Source organism: Haplochromis burtoni, unplaced genomic scaffold (assembly GCF_018398535.1).
Source record: "Haplochromis burtoni strain Fernald_Lab_line unplaced genomic scaffold, NCSU_Asbu1 Contig_95, whole genome shotgun sequence".
In the NCBI taxonomy this organism is placed as follows: domain Eukaryota; kingdom Metazoa; phylum Chordata; class Actinopteri; order Cichliformes; family Cichlidae; genus Haplochromis; species Haplochromis burtoni.
In genome coordinates this window covers 163,369-178,677 of record NW_024582456.1, presented here as the reverse complement: position 1 = coordinate 178,677, position 15,309 = coordinate 163,369, and the positions used below count along the sequence as shown (strand labels likewise).

At 41.4% G+C, this 15,309-nt stretch overlaps 1 protein-coding gene across 6 annotated transcripts in view; it reads right to left on the bottom strand.

Moving 5' to 3' along the window:
- Positions 1-617: 617 nt before the first annotated feature.
- LOC102291845 (rasGAP-activating-like protein 1) overlaps positions 618-15,309 on the bottom strand; it is a 17,464-nt gene continuing 2,772 nt past the window's right edge. The window contains exons 3-21 of one of the 6 annotated variants that reach the window (XM_005926887.3): positions 14,555-14,668; positions 14,136-14,197; positions 12,863-12,992; positions 12,228-12,309; positions 11,935-12,078; positions 11,678-11,769; positions 10,933-11,050; positions 10,592-10,745; positions 9,227-9,291; positions 7,732-7,844; positions 6,931-7,123; positions 6,673-6,810; positions 5,170-5,314; positions 4,370-4,542; positions 3,404-3,541; positions 2,986-3,121; positions 2,521-2,641; positions 2,276-2,355; positions 618-2,113 (exon numbers count right to left, since the gene is read on the bottom strand). In XM_005926887.3, the coding sequence (XP_005926949.1) occupies positions 1,965-2,113; positions 2,276-2,355; positions 2,521-2,641; positions 2,986-3,121; positions 3,404-3,541; positions 4,370-4,542; positions 5,170-5,314; positions 6,673-6,810; positions 6,931-7,123; positions 7,732-7,844; positions 9,227-9,291; positions 10,592-10,745; positions 10,933-11,050; positions 11,678-11,769; positions 11,935-12,078; positions 12,228-12,309; positions 12,863-12,992; positions 14,136-14,197; positions 14,555-14,668 (2,347 nt within the window). In that variant the 3' untranslated portion in view covers positions 618-1,964. Of the gene's footprint in view, positions 2,114-2,275; positions 2,356-2,520; positions 2,642-2,985; positions 3,122-3,403; positions 3,542-4,369; positions 4,543-5,169; positions 5,315-6,672; positions 6,811-6,930; positions 7,124-7,731; positions 7,845-9,226; positions 9,292-10,591; positions 10,746-10,932; positions 11,051-11,677; positions 11,770-11,934; positions 12,079-12,227; positions 12,310-12,862; positions 12,993-14,075; positions 14,198-14,554; positions 14,669-15,309 lie in introns of all 6 variants that reach the window. The other 5 variants (XM_005926890.3, XM_042222774.1, XM_042222777.1 and 2 more) reach the window with 5 other exon arrangements.

The window sequence follows — 15,309 nt, the reverse complement described above, 5'->3', positions numbered from 1 at the left end:
AGCAGGCCTTGAGATGTCAGGACGGAGGTGATGAGACACACCCCCTTTCAGGTTGTCGTTCTTCCTTACGTCACTGACCCAGCAGCTCGGGGGCCAGACCCCTGCTAGTATTTGTAAATAAGCCCTACTTGCCTGTCTCCGCTCACCTCTCACGCCTAATGAGGGGGCGAGCAGGGAGACTGCTGCATCATTGCAGGTAGGTCTGCTTTCATTAGCATTTAAATGAGGCCGGGAGGTGCATTGCTGGCACGCATATTTTTTTCATGTGGTATAATTTAACATTGCATTCAGATTCTTGTTGGATTGTGAATTCTGTGGTTCTGGTGGGTTGATTAAATTTGAACAAAGGAGTAGAGCAGTAACCATGACACTGGGAGCCTGCTCTGGCATCTATCAGATGTGACGGGGTTTCCTGTAATACCAAAAATGAATCAATGTCTGCTTGAAGTCAGATCCTCCTGCACTTTAATGCTAACCAGGAGACGGACAGACATAAGCCAGCAAAGCAGATTTTTTGAACCATTCCTTCATTTTATGGAAACCAAGTGAGGATCAATGTAAAGAAAAAAAAAGTGTCAGTCTCGTTTTTTTCTGGGCACAAATTTGACATCTTCTCCTTTGATTTCTTCAGCGGAGTTTATTGAATAATACAATTGTGTTCACAGTAACAACCCACTTGGAACAAACCATTATGATGAATTTGCAAAGTAAGGTACAGGCGGGGTTTTTTTTCCCTTTCTTTTCTTTTTCATAACAAGAGTCCCCATTCAAGAGAACACAATGTTCCACTCATGCCTACTCTCGTTATGACTCGAGCGGCAGATTAATAAAAGAAAAATGTGGAAAGCTGCAAACACCAACACACTCGTAATAACCATCTCAATACAGGATGCTGAATGTAATGTCTGCCATGTGTTTTAGAGTGTTAAGCTTGAGGGTAAGAAGAATGCCTGATGAGGTCATCTCAGTGATCTCAGATCAGATTTTATTCAACTGAATATTGTTTAATAGACGGACACTGAACACTACTTTCTCTGTGGAAAATGATCAAAATTCCCCACATGTGTATTTTTTCTTTAAAACTCCTAAAAGCAGATTTGGCATCTCAAACACATGAAACCAATGCAGTGGCACAAAAATCTCTGAAACTGTCAACTTAGCAAACGGGAGTGTCTCATGATTGTTAATTCCCCTCTTTTTCAAATAAAATGTGTCCATGTATGGATATTATATAATAACCAGGTAAATATTACCCATCTTGGCATTATAAAAATGTGAATTACATCAGAACCCAACATTTACGTTGACTGGCCGTAGCACCAAACCAAAGCGGATGTTTTGTGTAAAGGGACTGAAGCAACAATTAAAATCTGAGTTTTGCTCACTTTACAAGCTGCTACATTGCGGCCATGGTGATATTTTGCCTCAATAAAAATACAAAGCATTTATAATAATAACAGCAATATCAAAACACCTTACATTCAGGTACTGTAGGTTACACTAAAACAAGCTTTTTGCATATAAATGTGTGACTCGGGTCCTGTACAGTATCTCAAAATATAAAAGCTTCTTTTCACATTTCACAACAAGTGTATGTGGGCCATGCAACAGATTGCTTATTATCTACATAAAAAATATCAAGTCAGATCATGCTTTAAAGTCCCTCCACCCCTCCCCACCCACCTCCTTTTTGTCAAGTATCATAATCTTCCTGCGGCGCTCTTGTCGGTGGCACTCGGAGAATCAAAAAGATTAAAGTGGCAGAATTCCCTCTTGCTCTTTACAGCCAGGAGGAAATGTACTAAAAGGCTGGAAGAGGTGGCACCACGCAGCCAATTTTTTCTCCGTGACAATCAAGAGAGTGGGTTCGCTGATTTTCTTGTGTTGGTACAGGATGCTGCCCTTCCACTCCCCACCCCTAACCCGCCTTGATACATTAAAGGCTCCCAGTCCACATGTGAACTCTAGGGATTCATAATAACACTGGTGACGTCCTCCTTTTCTCTGTGCTGGAAGGTAGCGTGAGCCTGCTCCAGGTCCTCTATCACCACCAACAGCCGAGCAGCGATGCCCTGACATGGCTTCATTTGCTGAACAGTGCATTCAGCACCATCTGTGACAGAGAAATGTGTAGATAAAAGGATGTTGTTTCTGTAGAATTACTTCCTGGAAATGTCATACCCACATAGAATATAAGGGGATAATAATAATGATAATACAACAATTAAAGCACTTGTACATGTAACTTGATAGAAAAGTTAAAGTTTAGTGTCACCTGGGTGAACGTCCACATTCGTCTTCTTTTCTTTATTGCACGCTGTCTCATCATCATCCGGCATCTCCAGATATTTGTTCCTGCAGTATCAGAATCATATCACATGATCACACAGTGAAAGTTAAACACTTGACTCATACTAATGTCAAGAAGCAGCACAGCAGTGCTTTACTGTATAGCAACATAGACCTCTAGTGTTCAGGAAAAGAAATGCATACAGGCCGAGGACATGCTCGGGCACCAACCTGAGTTTGTCTTTGCCCTGCAGAAGCTGCTTGTATATCGTCTGAGTCTCCACGTCTGGATCCAGCGGGTCACTCCAGTCACCAAGTGTCACAGCTGAGTGGGTTCTACTGCAGCCTGCAACTGAGACACAGCTTTTTTTATTCATCTCTGGCACTTTACAGTCTGAACTTCACCCCACTAAATGTAAAATATCATTTTAATAGATGTTTCTACTAGTTTGTATATAATAGTCAATGGAACAGCCTTAGTAACAATCAAACCTGTAGTGTTGGTGCTGAAAAGAATGTAAAATGTTTAATCCCACGTGCAAGGCGGTGAGTAAATAAAATTGATTTGGAGAGCGCATCAAAAACAGCCAGTCAAACCTTAGTAAAGTAGCAAAGGGGAGTTTGAAAGTTTCCTACAAATATTCTGGTGTCTTGGACATAAATCAGTACATCTGGAAGTAATAACAGCAGGATTACCAGCTCGGTCGGCCTGCAGGCAGCAGGTCCACTTGCCACTGCGATGAACCCCCGGGTGAAAAGAGGGCAGCATGCGCTCATTGTAGATGCTGACTTTCCTGATCGCAGACAGCCACTGGTTCAGCTCATTTACATTCTGTTTGGGAAAATTGAAATACGGTGAACCATGAAATTTAATGTCGAACTGAAAAAAGAAAAATCTGCATTTTGAAGGCAATCAGCTGAAAAACCTACAGGGATAAAGCACATCATTGCGACAGAAAACAATATAGATATTTAGTGACTTTTTTCTAGGAGATTAATAAAACTTGTTAAAAATTCAAATCTGTGACTATAGAAAACTGTCAGGGTTTTGTGTTTAAAAAACTTAAATAAAACTCATGCACTGTCTTGGCAACTGGGTGGTGTACAAACGCACCTTGCACTGGATGTACGTGGTGTGCAGCTGTCCGTCGTTGTCCTGGGTGATGACCTGCATTACATTGTGCTGCTGAAAAGCATTTTCATCCACCCTCTCCACGGCGCACACACACTGAATAGGAATTGAAGAGCGCACCTGCAAACCACAGCCCCAATTAGAACAGGTATGCACATGATGGCAATGATGTATCATGCCTTGCCTCAGGCATACTACACAAAGGACTCAGTGAAATAAAGGTGACATCTGATCACTGAGCAAATTAATGAAGAGGTTTCTCATCCTGAAAAGCTACGAGGAACGGTACGGCGCAAGGAGGAAGTGAGGATGAGATCATCATGGCAGCAAAGGCTACTTTAAAGTGTAAATCAGCCACTTCCAATGGGAGCTCATCTCACTGAGACTGGAGTGCTCCAACATGGAGAAAAGGGGCCAGGACATTGTCTCCAGTGTGATTTGCGATGTTCATATGAATTTCAATTAACCCTCGGCTTTATTCCAGTCACACAGAGACTGACTCAAAGAGAGGCATTTAGTGACGAGGATGTTCTGCTCCCATCAACCGTCTCCCTCTCTCTGACAGTCTCTGGTTAGAAAATGAGAGGAAATCATTATCACGGGTTAGGCACCACATTGTAATATCAGTAATGATGTTCTCACGAGAAGATCAACACAAATACATGAAAGCAAAGAAGCAGATGACTAAAATGTTTTCTCTTTGTGCAACACGTGGTGATGAATGCCCTTCATTGGGCACAAATGGGCATATTGTACGTGTATTTTTATCATTACTTTGATTGTTTTTGATTATTTGATCCATCAGTCGTAGCAAAACATGATTAAAAAGTAACACTTGACACAGTGGCTGGTTGCCAAAATGAGCAGTAACGTAAATACTCATATGTATTTCACACATGATATGCAGTATGTTGGTAGATTATAAAATTTTGCTGGCACAATACCCACCTGCCAGTCGGGAGTCTTGGCATAAGACAGCGTCTCACTCGTCAACCAGAAGTAGCGTTTCTTAAATGCAAAGCGGGATAACAGTTGGGGTCCTTCTGCTTTGTGTTTGTGGAGAAACCCCTCTTTGACTGTGACTGAAGCCGTGAACACAGCCCTCTGAGGCACTTCAGACGCTGCGTAGAGAAAGCAGAAGACGGACATAAAGGGAAAACTGTATGTAATCTGTAGCTAATTGCATATTCACCCGGATAGACACAAGGTGGTGCTGTGTCAATAAACTATATAGATTCATTGCTTTAAACTGCTCTCTGTTACAGATGGCTCCTCAGTCTTGTTCCATCACCCCATGAGGGATAGAGCTTCAAAGAGGAATAACAAGCATTTGCTTCTGTCCAACAAATTCACCTCAAGGGCATTAAATGTCAAACTGGCCTTTAGGAGAAAAAAAGTGGGTGTGATGTGAAGACGGAGGTTGAAACACGATATGTCAGAGGGGGAAGATGTTTCACAACAACAGCCTCACTGACATATGACATTAAGGCAACAGCCAGGACAACAACAGCCCGTGTGGCAGCTTCTCACTTCAGCTCCCTGCCAGCTCATTAACCATGTCATCTCTTTTCCAGACTTCCAACTAGTTATGAATATTTCACTGCAAGGCTACAGTATTGTTTCACCTATATCAGCTGGGAGCTACTACACTGGCAGGTGGCCTGTGGCTGATTAGCTCAAAAGCATGGCCTCTGGACTTGGCTTTTGATTACACGTTGTAGTGATGTGTTTGGTGGTTACAGTCTTACCAGTGTCATGATCTATGTCAATTAACTTGTCCAGGAAGTCCTTGACAGAAGCCACACTGCGAAGGATGATGGGGTGAAGAGGCGCCATCCACTGTTCTTTTCCGTGGCCCAGCTGAAGTCCCAAGTTCCCAACACTTTGTAGTGCCTGGCAACCACAGAGGCACGATATCAACTACAAACTCACATCTTCACCATATCAAATCTCCAGAAAATGACAGAAGTGAGGGAGTGACTGCATATCTAAAAGTCGAAGATCAAAAGGGTCCCTGGGGCCAAGCATGCTGCGAGGCCCTTTGTCCAGCCCACACCTGGCCTAGGGCGAGGAGGAAGTCCCCCTCTACATCCTCTCTGATGCTTGGCTTTGAACCACAGACTGGTTGCAGCACACAGAGGTAAAAATAGCCCGTTCCCCGTCTCTGTAGAGGGCCCATGGCAACAGTTCTTCAGCACCATGGACAGCAACCACAGAAGCCACACGTGGGAGTGGAATGAGGTTTTACTGTTCTTCTAACATCTGGATCTAAGATCCCTGCTTTTAATGATATCAAGAAACATCGACTCAAATTCCAGTTATAACCTGCTAACATGCTCATCTGATCTATTTATGGTTAAAACGGAGCATAATGTGAGAGGGATGTTTTATGGCCATACTCTGTAATAGTTGGTGAAAAAAACTTCTTTGAGATTTGCTGTCTGAGTAGAGTAGTTATGAATTTTAAACGGGTTCCTAACAACAGGTGATCTAGTGGCATTACTGCAGATTATTAGCACCTTTCAAATAATTAACATTTTTATTAGTCTAAAAAATGAATACAGCGTTAGTTCTGTGAGAACAGAATCAAACAATCCCAGCAGATCAGCTAATCTAAATTCTAGCTCACATCAGCTCAGCTGTTTCCCTTTCCGTACATCCTACCGGCAAATCTCATACTCTTTTCAAAATTCTTCAGTCTACCAACTCCTTCATTTGAAGCTAAAGATGCTACTTCCATGTCATCCTGTCCTCACTGATCCCTGGTCTGTTCCCTAAGAGCATCTTGCTGCTGCCCTCCCTGTCTTTAGACTTTCCATGTGAACGTATGAAAGGATGGTGAGGTCTCAGACCACAGCAGAGACATATAAATATAAATGACTGGAGATGGAATATCAATCTTATTTTGCTGATTATGGCAGAACTTAAAATAAGGCACACGCAGACCTACAGTGTTACATAATTACCAAACAAAGTGAGAAAAGCAAGGAGTGCCTCAGTGCTCTCTCTCTGTTGACGTTACACAAACACCGTGTGTTTGTGTTACATCGTATTCCTGCTCCATGTTTTATTTGTTTTACATCCACAACATTAAAATCCATCTCCTCACACAGATGGCCTGTTGCATCACGCTCAAGGCTTCCAACACTTTACTGTTTATTTTGTGTTTTGTTTTGGGGAGTGCATAAGTCTGAACATGGATAAATGATTCACAGCAGAGTCTATGTGCATGTCTGTGTTCTGAATCATACCTTGGCTAGTAGTAACAGTGTTCTGCTTGTACGCGTGTCAGCATGCTGGTCTCTCAGCTGAAACAGCTTAGGTGTGAGGATTGCAGGAGCAAAAAAACGCAGGAAAAAGAATCCACTGATGGCCAGGTACTTCACATCCTGTAAAAATGAAGACGAGTCACTGAACGGTTACAGGCTGCCTCGGGATAAGCTGCAGGTGAAAGTAACCACAAATACACTGACACGCTTTCCTCTCTGTGTGTTTTGCTTCACACTAACCTCATTCTCAGGCTCGGTAAATTGCTCCTCCACTCTCTTGTGCAGCTGTTTGAAGGCCACTCTCATTACAGGAGGACACTGATCGACTGAGCTCACGATTGATTCGATGATGCTGGTCAAATAGCTCTGCAGCATCTCCACGCTGCTGTCCCGCACCTCTGCCTCTGACACTGCACCCTTGAATGAAATCCTTCTTCAGAGACAAAGAAAGATGCTGTAAACAAATGAATCCCTGAGATCTGCAGCGTAAACGCAATGCAAACAGGAGCTATCCAAGACAGGCTTTTATCTGTTCTGTAACACAGTTTATAAAAGGACTGATAACATTTCTGTTCTTCATTACCTCGTTACATATGAGACCATGTTACTACAGAGGAATCCAAACAATGACTGCCGTATTGACAATATCTAAACACATAAACTGAGATAATTTAAGGGGACGAGATAAGATAGTAGGTTAGAGCTACTGCATACATGGAGAACGTTAGATCCTGGATCTCCCCCCATGTCAGAGATAGATATCTCAGGGGGCTCATGGCAGTTGCCAAGCAACAGCCATTCCCATTTTACTTTTTTTTCATTTCCTCACATTCATGTCTTTCTCTCAGGGGTGAAGTGTAAAGGAAGTGGGCAGTCTCCTGTGGCAGCTTTTCCATTTTAACACATAATTTGCGAATAGCACGCCTGAGTGTACAACCCACAAATCCCCTCTAGTCAATTGTAGCAGTCCTACTCTATTACCAGGTCCGAGTATGACTATAGAATTGTGATCCAACAAGATATGTTTTAGGTCTGATTTACCTTGTGCGGTTCAGGTCGATCTTACATGGGTCAAGTTCAATGTACTTTTTCTCATCAAAGATGCGGTTGATGATGGGCTTCAACACCTCATGCAGATACAGCATGCCAACAGCCTGATAGCAAAACAATATCATATGTTGAAGACATCTGTTAAGGTCACTGTTATTCGTTTTGCTTTTCTTGATCTGTTCCCCTGCCTCTTTTGTGTGTCCCTCCCTGTCTGCTTCCTCAGTTTATCTGTTTGTTTTCCATGTCCCTCTTTCCATTTATGGTTGTTTTGTTTTGAAGGTTATTTTCTCATGTGGTGTTGTTCCCTGGTAAGTGTTTAGCTTGTGGTTGCAGTCAAACAGACAACAAATTCCCTCCGTTGATGACACTTTCCCTTGATAGGAAACATCCAGAGGGTCAAGGAAAAACGCTAAGAAGAATTCACAAAAAGGAAAACAGGATTGTTGTCCACAGGGAATCTAACTTGCATAAGACTAGTTAAAAATGTGACAAGGTGACAATTTTATATTAACGGTGTATATATCCTTGTGAAAAATATCACTTGATTACCAAGAACAGCTTTCCAGCACACAGTGAAGTGTTTGTATCAAGAAATGCCACTCATCTCGTCCTGCTGTAGAATTAACCCTTTAATAGGGCTTTTTAGCACCTCTCATGTTAGATGAATTAATAAGACTAAATGCTAAGACCAAAAATGGGGACATACGCAATGCAAGCCTTCACTTCAATTAGTTAAATGCATATAAAAAACCTTATTTATAGAGCAATTTTCTAAAATTAGGTTTCAAAGCACTTCATACAATGAGTATCAGTGAAGTGATCGCATGTATGAAAAATTTAAACCGAGTAGCACATGATGTGTCAGTATGCTGATCATTTTCTTTGAATTGAGGGGCAGCATTATGTCTTTTCATTTCATAAGAGATGGTAAATGTGCATCCTTTTCTAAAGGTGGTAATAAGGGAAGCACTGAAGCAGCTTTCCTTAACATTTAAAGAATTTAACGACCTCCTATTATGACTCTAGACACTTCTGGGTCACTTCACTCAGTTGGGAAACTTCCTAAGCAAAATTGGCTCAGTCAGCTTGTCAAGCTAACCACCTCCTGTCCTGCATCTCTCCTTGCCTCTGTCTGTTTCTTGTCCTCTTTTGGATCATCTGTGTTTTTTTTACTCCTTTTTGTAGCAATCTTGAAAATTGACACACTTTCTGTTGCACTTAATTTGGATTGATCCTGCCCTATATAGCAGCCTGTTATGTCGACATACTCATTGATACATTAAAGTTACCTTTGCATTGTCATGCTACACATGCTACACATGCCTTTTTGTTCTTACACTTGACAGCTTGCCTTGTTTTATCTAAATCTGCATAATTCAGAGAGTAAATATCAGGCACATCATGCTTTCCCTCAGAGCAGGGACCAAAAAACTGCAGGAACTATAATAATAATAATAATAATAATTTTTTTTAAAACTTAGCTCACCTTCATGAACTGTTCCATGGCTTTGGAGGCAAGTGAGTTTGATCGAAATAAGGTGTTAGGATCAGCTATAAGAGCAGAAGGAAAAAAATAGTATTAGCAAAATATCTTACATATGAGCGAAATTAGTGGGCATAAAAAGATTTTCCTTAATCTGAATCAAGTGAAACAAAGCAACAGTTTTCAATGAAAGAATTAAAAAAGGGTAAGAAGCTCAACATCCACCACAACAATTTATTGCTCTTTTCCTGTCATCTATCTATTGTTGTACCTAAAAACACCTTTTATATGATGTATGAGAGTGGGAATGGTGGGAATGGTGGGAAGGATCTTATTACTGCATCCAGTAGCTCCCAATCAATTTAATAAAGCATCACATAGACCCTCATCAGGCGCTTAATTATACTTGATGAAAAAGAAAAATTTAAGATTGAAACACTGCTTCCTTAGAGTGGAAGCTTTTCATATAGCCTGTGGAGCATTTGTTTGCTCCACCCTCATTTCACCTTTTTCTCTGGACTCATTTATACATTTCTTAAGTATCTATGCTTTCTATTTAGTCTGGCGCAAGTCTATCAATCAAGAACAAATAGTCCAGAGTCACAAGTGAGGGCAGACCGACCTTGCCTCAATGTCATGTTAGTCATGCGGTGACACTAAAATATCCATAGTAACGGGACTGGGTTGCCAGGTAAATTATTTGGATGTAAGGAGAAGGGTGGGTTTTTCACTGCTGCCCAGCAGGTGTACTGTACGTTTTTGTGCCGTGTGCCTAACTTTAATGTCTGGGTGCTCACACAATGCATTCCTGATCAAGCAGTTACCATTTGGATCATGTGGAGTTGCTATGGAAACTTAGGCACTATGCTTATTAGCAGAAACTACACCAACAGAAACCAAAGACCAGAGCTCAGTGTGAATTATCATGGGGATATGGTGCGGAGGCAAAAACATGACTAATCCAGACCAGAGAACAGCCAAGGGAAGACTGTTGGGTGAGTAAATAATTGGCACTGGGGTAGTAAATATAGTGTTGGGAGGCTTTTACTGCCCACACACATACCATAGCTGCAGTGTTCAGAGACCTTAATGTCAATGCAGCAGCAGTAGCCCTCAGAGGGTCTCTGGAGAGTGGAGCAATAACAGCAAACTGGCACGTCCCAAAGTCTGACTAATATAAATACTGACTAACAGAGATAAACTTAGATCCTGCACTGTATATTCAAAGTGCAGCCACAGTTATTACATGTAATTAAGAGCACAAATACACATAAATTCTGAGCAAATTTAGACACTTGCAAGATGGAGGACATGAAATCAAAACCTTTAAAAACGGTTTAAAGTTTGCACTTTTTCGCTTCGTCTTACTGGTGTGGTTGACCTCCCGGGTGTTAAGGTAGTCCAGGAAGGGCACCACCAGTCCTTGTCCCAGGTAGATTTTCACCAAAGTCATTGCCACGTCCTGTCTGCTCTCAACTGTGGTGACCTCCTCCAGCATAGTCAGAGCGCTGCTATCCTCCACCTGTTCAGAAGAAGAGAACTCGGGTCACGGGTCAAGAATTTTGGCGCAACTGGGAAGCCGGACAGATGAAGCAGATGAGGTCTAACTGCAGATGGAGAAGTAATGCATACAGCAGTCCCTTGACATGGCGAGTGACTGAGTGGTCAACAAATTAATATCAGCATTGAAGAGGAGCTGTCATGCTGACCTCTGTAGGGGAGATTACCGACTCAACCAGAAGGTCGATGAGAGGCTGATAGTACATGGATGGCAAGATCTGATCCTCCACCAGACGCACCTTGAGACGGAGTGCTCCCAGCTTGCCACTAAAAACAAAGGAAAGTATCACAGCACAGATTTTCAGCTAACACAATAATAGTCTGACAATAGTCTTTGTTAGACATTTGCATAAACTCTTTTTTTGTTTTTGTTTTTGTTAAAGGAGTCAGCGGTTGATTGGAAAATGCAGTTTAGATAAGAAATAAAGCTTAGAGTACACTCGTAAAAACAACCGCTAAATCATCCTGCCCCTGGCAAGGACATTTTCTAAACACATGGCTCACCGTGTTTGGGGGAAAATGACGCACCGCTTGGCCACAGTCCTCTCTAAATCAACAGTGGACTGGAGTGCAAAAACTCCTTACAAGAGTGAGTCATTTCCTAATAAACCTGAGAAATTCCCTTTACTTTACAGTTCACTCAGCCCTCCGCTCGCTCTAAAATTATCTCGGGGTGCAGATGCCGTCAACGCGCTGGCTATACATCCGTGATTGTGCTTTTAAGTGCTCGAAAGAGAGCCGGGAGGAAAATAAAAGCTTCTCTTGGGAACATTTAAGAAAAGATGTGATGATTGCTACGACAATTTTAGTCTTGATGGTTTCCGAAAGGAAATGCCTCTCTCTAAAGATGCATAGTTACCACATTGTACAAAGAAGCACACCCATAATCCTCACCCAGCATCAACCTCATTGTTTCCCAAGGGCAGTAAACGAAACCAGCCCTCTAACTGAGGTGTCTTGTGCAAACAAGCAAAAGGGATTTCCACCTGTGGAAAAGACACAGAAAGCAAGCACACAATATCAACAAGAAGAGGTAAAAGCCTTTATTTTATAGCAAGGAACACTGTACTCAATTATAAAACCTTTTGTAAGCTACTCATGACCTGAATTTTAATACATATGAAAAATGATTAGAATTATGGGAACCTCACCTTTCCCAGAAAGTCATTCTTGCCCACCATGTCCCAGTCCCAGACCTGTACAGTAACAGTCCCCTCCTCCTCACGCAGCTCCTCTGGATCCAGCTCCAGCTCTAACGTCTCACCCCAGTGAGGAAAACGGGTCTTCTTGATTATCTAAAAATCCAGCATTAAGAAATTGAAAGAAATCAAAAGATCAGCCTAATCTTTAACATTTAACCTTTAAATGACAAACAGTAAGGCAACCATCAATCAGACTTCAGTGCAACCCACATAACCCACTCATGCATGCAGACAGAGCTCACCGAGGTCTCTGCACTATGGTTGTTGAAAATAACTCTTGTGAAGGGATCAGAGGTTCCAGAAATGTCTCTTGGAGCCAAGTCTCTGCGGGTATCACCACACCAAAGGACAAGAGAAATCATTAATCCGCCAAAATGCTCCGCTAACTCTTATTATCTGTTCTGCAAGTTAAATTAGTGTGCTTTAGCGAGGAAAGAAAGCTGAATCTCTACTTCTTACTCAACCTTTTTCTTTCAAACTCAATTCACACTCATCAGAGCACATTTGAATAACACAGTGTCAAGTCCTGATTGACAAGCTCATTGGTGCCCCGCCTGAGAAGGAAAGATTGTAGCCTGGGACACACAGATGGGGCAGTGAGCGGTGTGACAGTGGCGGTGTGACTCAGAAGGGAGTGTGGAGGCCTGCGGGGTGATGGTGATAAGAGTTCAGCTCAAAAAACACTGATATACTGCCAGAGCTCAACTACAAGGAGCTCAGCTACACAAACGTGACCACGTTTGAAGTGATAATACGGTGGCTCTATCACAAACTCACATGGCAGATTCTGAAATGTTCGAGCCACTATTGTCCGTGGCCGTTTTTAAGTGAAATCGCCTTCCTGGCATTTTCTCGGCAGCGCAGGATTTCATTTTACCTGGCTTCAATGACTTGACACCGCAGACTGATCTTCTCCGTATCTTTAAGCAGCTCCAGACCCAGATGGATCTCTCCTTGAACTTCTTCATCAGGGTCAACCTTTGTGAGATTTAGCCAGCAGTCTAGCCCTGGCCGTAAAGCACAAAAAGAGATTAAGCTCTAAACCATTAAACACTGAGAGGAGCTGAGAGATTAGAACTTTGAGAGTCATATTGAAAATAAATAATATTAATTTTCCAATTAGCTGTAAAATATCCATTGATGAACTGGCAAATAATTCCTGGACTAATGTACTTTGAATATTATGAGTATTTTTCAGGATCGAACTAACAGTTTGAAGACCTTATTTTTAACTTTAGGAAGATACAGTTGCTTATTTTTGTTCTTTCTGACAACTAACTGGTCATTATTCTGTTTGATTAAGTACACAAATAAAACTAATTAGTGCAAAAACATCTACAGTTTGTACAACTGCAAGGCAGGAACAGTAAAAAATTTAAAATAAATAAATAAATACCACACAGTCGATGATTGCCTGGACAACATGCACACTGCGTGATGCTGTTAAGATTCTACTTTTGTCTTTCAGAAAATGAAAGAAAAGGTACAATATCAAGGCCGGGCTGTGAGAGAAATCCTGCGAGGGAGTAAAATGACTCAGTACCACAATGCGGCAGTGAATCACATGACTGAGGCCGATGCCAGGTGGCCTTCGGAGGAGAATCATCAATATGCAGCAAACATACCCTTTTAAACTCTTCAAGTAATCTAATAACGCTATGACACAAAGACACACGATTTGTCAGCCCCATATGTCTGGCTGAAAGTGCGTTCATTCCAAAACTGACCTACCTACTTTTAATCCAGGAATGTTTCTTAAACCTGTGCGCCACTTTTCAGTGAATACTCAGGTAATTTTCATTAGAAGCAATTCTCAGTTTCAGAAATTTGTGTCTCCATTTTCTGATTTTCCATTAAATCCCAGTTTTAAATTATTAGCAAACACAGCATTCTCTGCTTTATCTAGTTTTTACATATTGTCCCAAATTTCTGGAAGCCCTGTAAATATTGTGAGTGACGTGCATAAATGAATTTAAAGGTTTGAGAGAAGCTAAGAAACATTCCCACCCTTAAAAAAAAAGAAAAAAAAAGCATGTCTCCTCAATCACTTGGACTTTCGAATCCATCACAGGATTCTTTGTGTGTTTAACCTCTGAGCTCTGGCCATGCAGTCATCCAGTTATAGACTAGTGCTGAATGTTTAGCCATGCCTTTAGCTTGAGCTCCAATGGCTTCTTTGGTCAGCGTAATCTTTCCAATAACATCATCGTGCCTGTAGAAAGGGATACAAAAGAGAGAGAGAGACTTTGAGACAGAAGCTACTGAAAATCAGATCAAAGTTTTTGAGTTTTTGAGTGAAATGATTAGCGCTGGCCATCATGTGAAGAGGAGAAAAAAAAAACAACCTTTAATCACTCAATCTGGGCGACCATCTGCCTGATGATGTTTGTTTATTCAAAGCTTAGAGTTCTTTCCCAAAACATTAAAAAGCTTTGCATGAGTTTCCACACAAATATATCAACTCATGGCAAGTTAAGCAAACACAGAGGACTACAAATACACGACCAGGGTCCAGCAGTTAAGAGTAAATATGGAATAGTTTTGAAAGTGCTTTGGTTGCGGGCATTACCCAATTGTGTCCTCATCCATAACGTGAAAAGAGAGCGAATGAAACCCCATTGGGAGATGCAACGTGTATTCTTCACCCCAGAAAGGATTAAGGTTCTTCCACACTGTGGCCGTCCTGAAAAGAGAAGTTTACCATGCTTACTATCAGCAGCCCTGGAGCAGACACATATCACATTAACGTGCGCAAAAACAGAAACGTGCAAGATTCTTTCTTTGTTTCCATTTATATAGATGTTAATTTTGTGATATGCACTAAATATAAATATTAAAATGGGAGAATCGCCCTCTCCTCAAACTATTCTTTTTTTTTTTTTTTTTGCCTGTCCTGTTTGGCTCTTTTGCCATCAGAATTATTGTCTAAAGGCAAAGAAAGATGCCCAACGGATTTACTTTACCAAATTGACCATCCCAGGCTTGCCATAATGGTCCATTTGATTCACCTTTTATTGTTTATTTTATTTTCACTTGCTGAATACGGGACAGACTTGACTGGGGGAAAGAAGGGGAGAAAGAAAGAGGGAAAGAGAAACAGCTGAGAAGAGGGACGCGGGAGAAGGGCAAAAAACAAAAACCAACAGAATGGGCAGAAAAAAAGAAAAAAAAAGAAAAAGAAAATGCATATATCGATCACCTGGATCACCTGTTGAGAAAGAAAAAAGAAAACAAGCAGAAGAGAACAAGAGTAATAGAATAAACAACATCACAATGATATATGGGAATATGACAGTAAATACTAAATATTAAACATTATTGTGC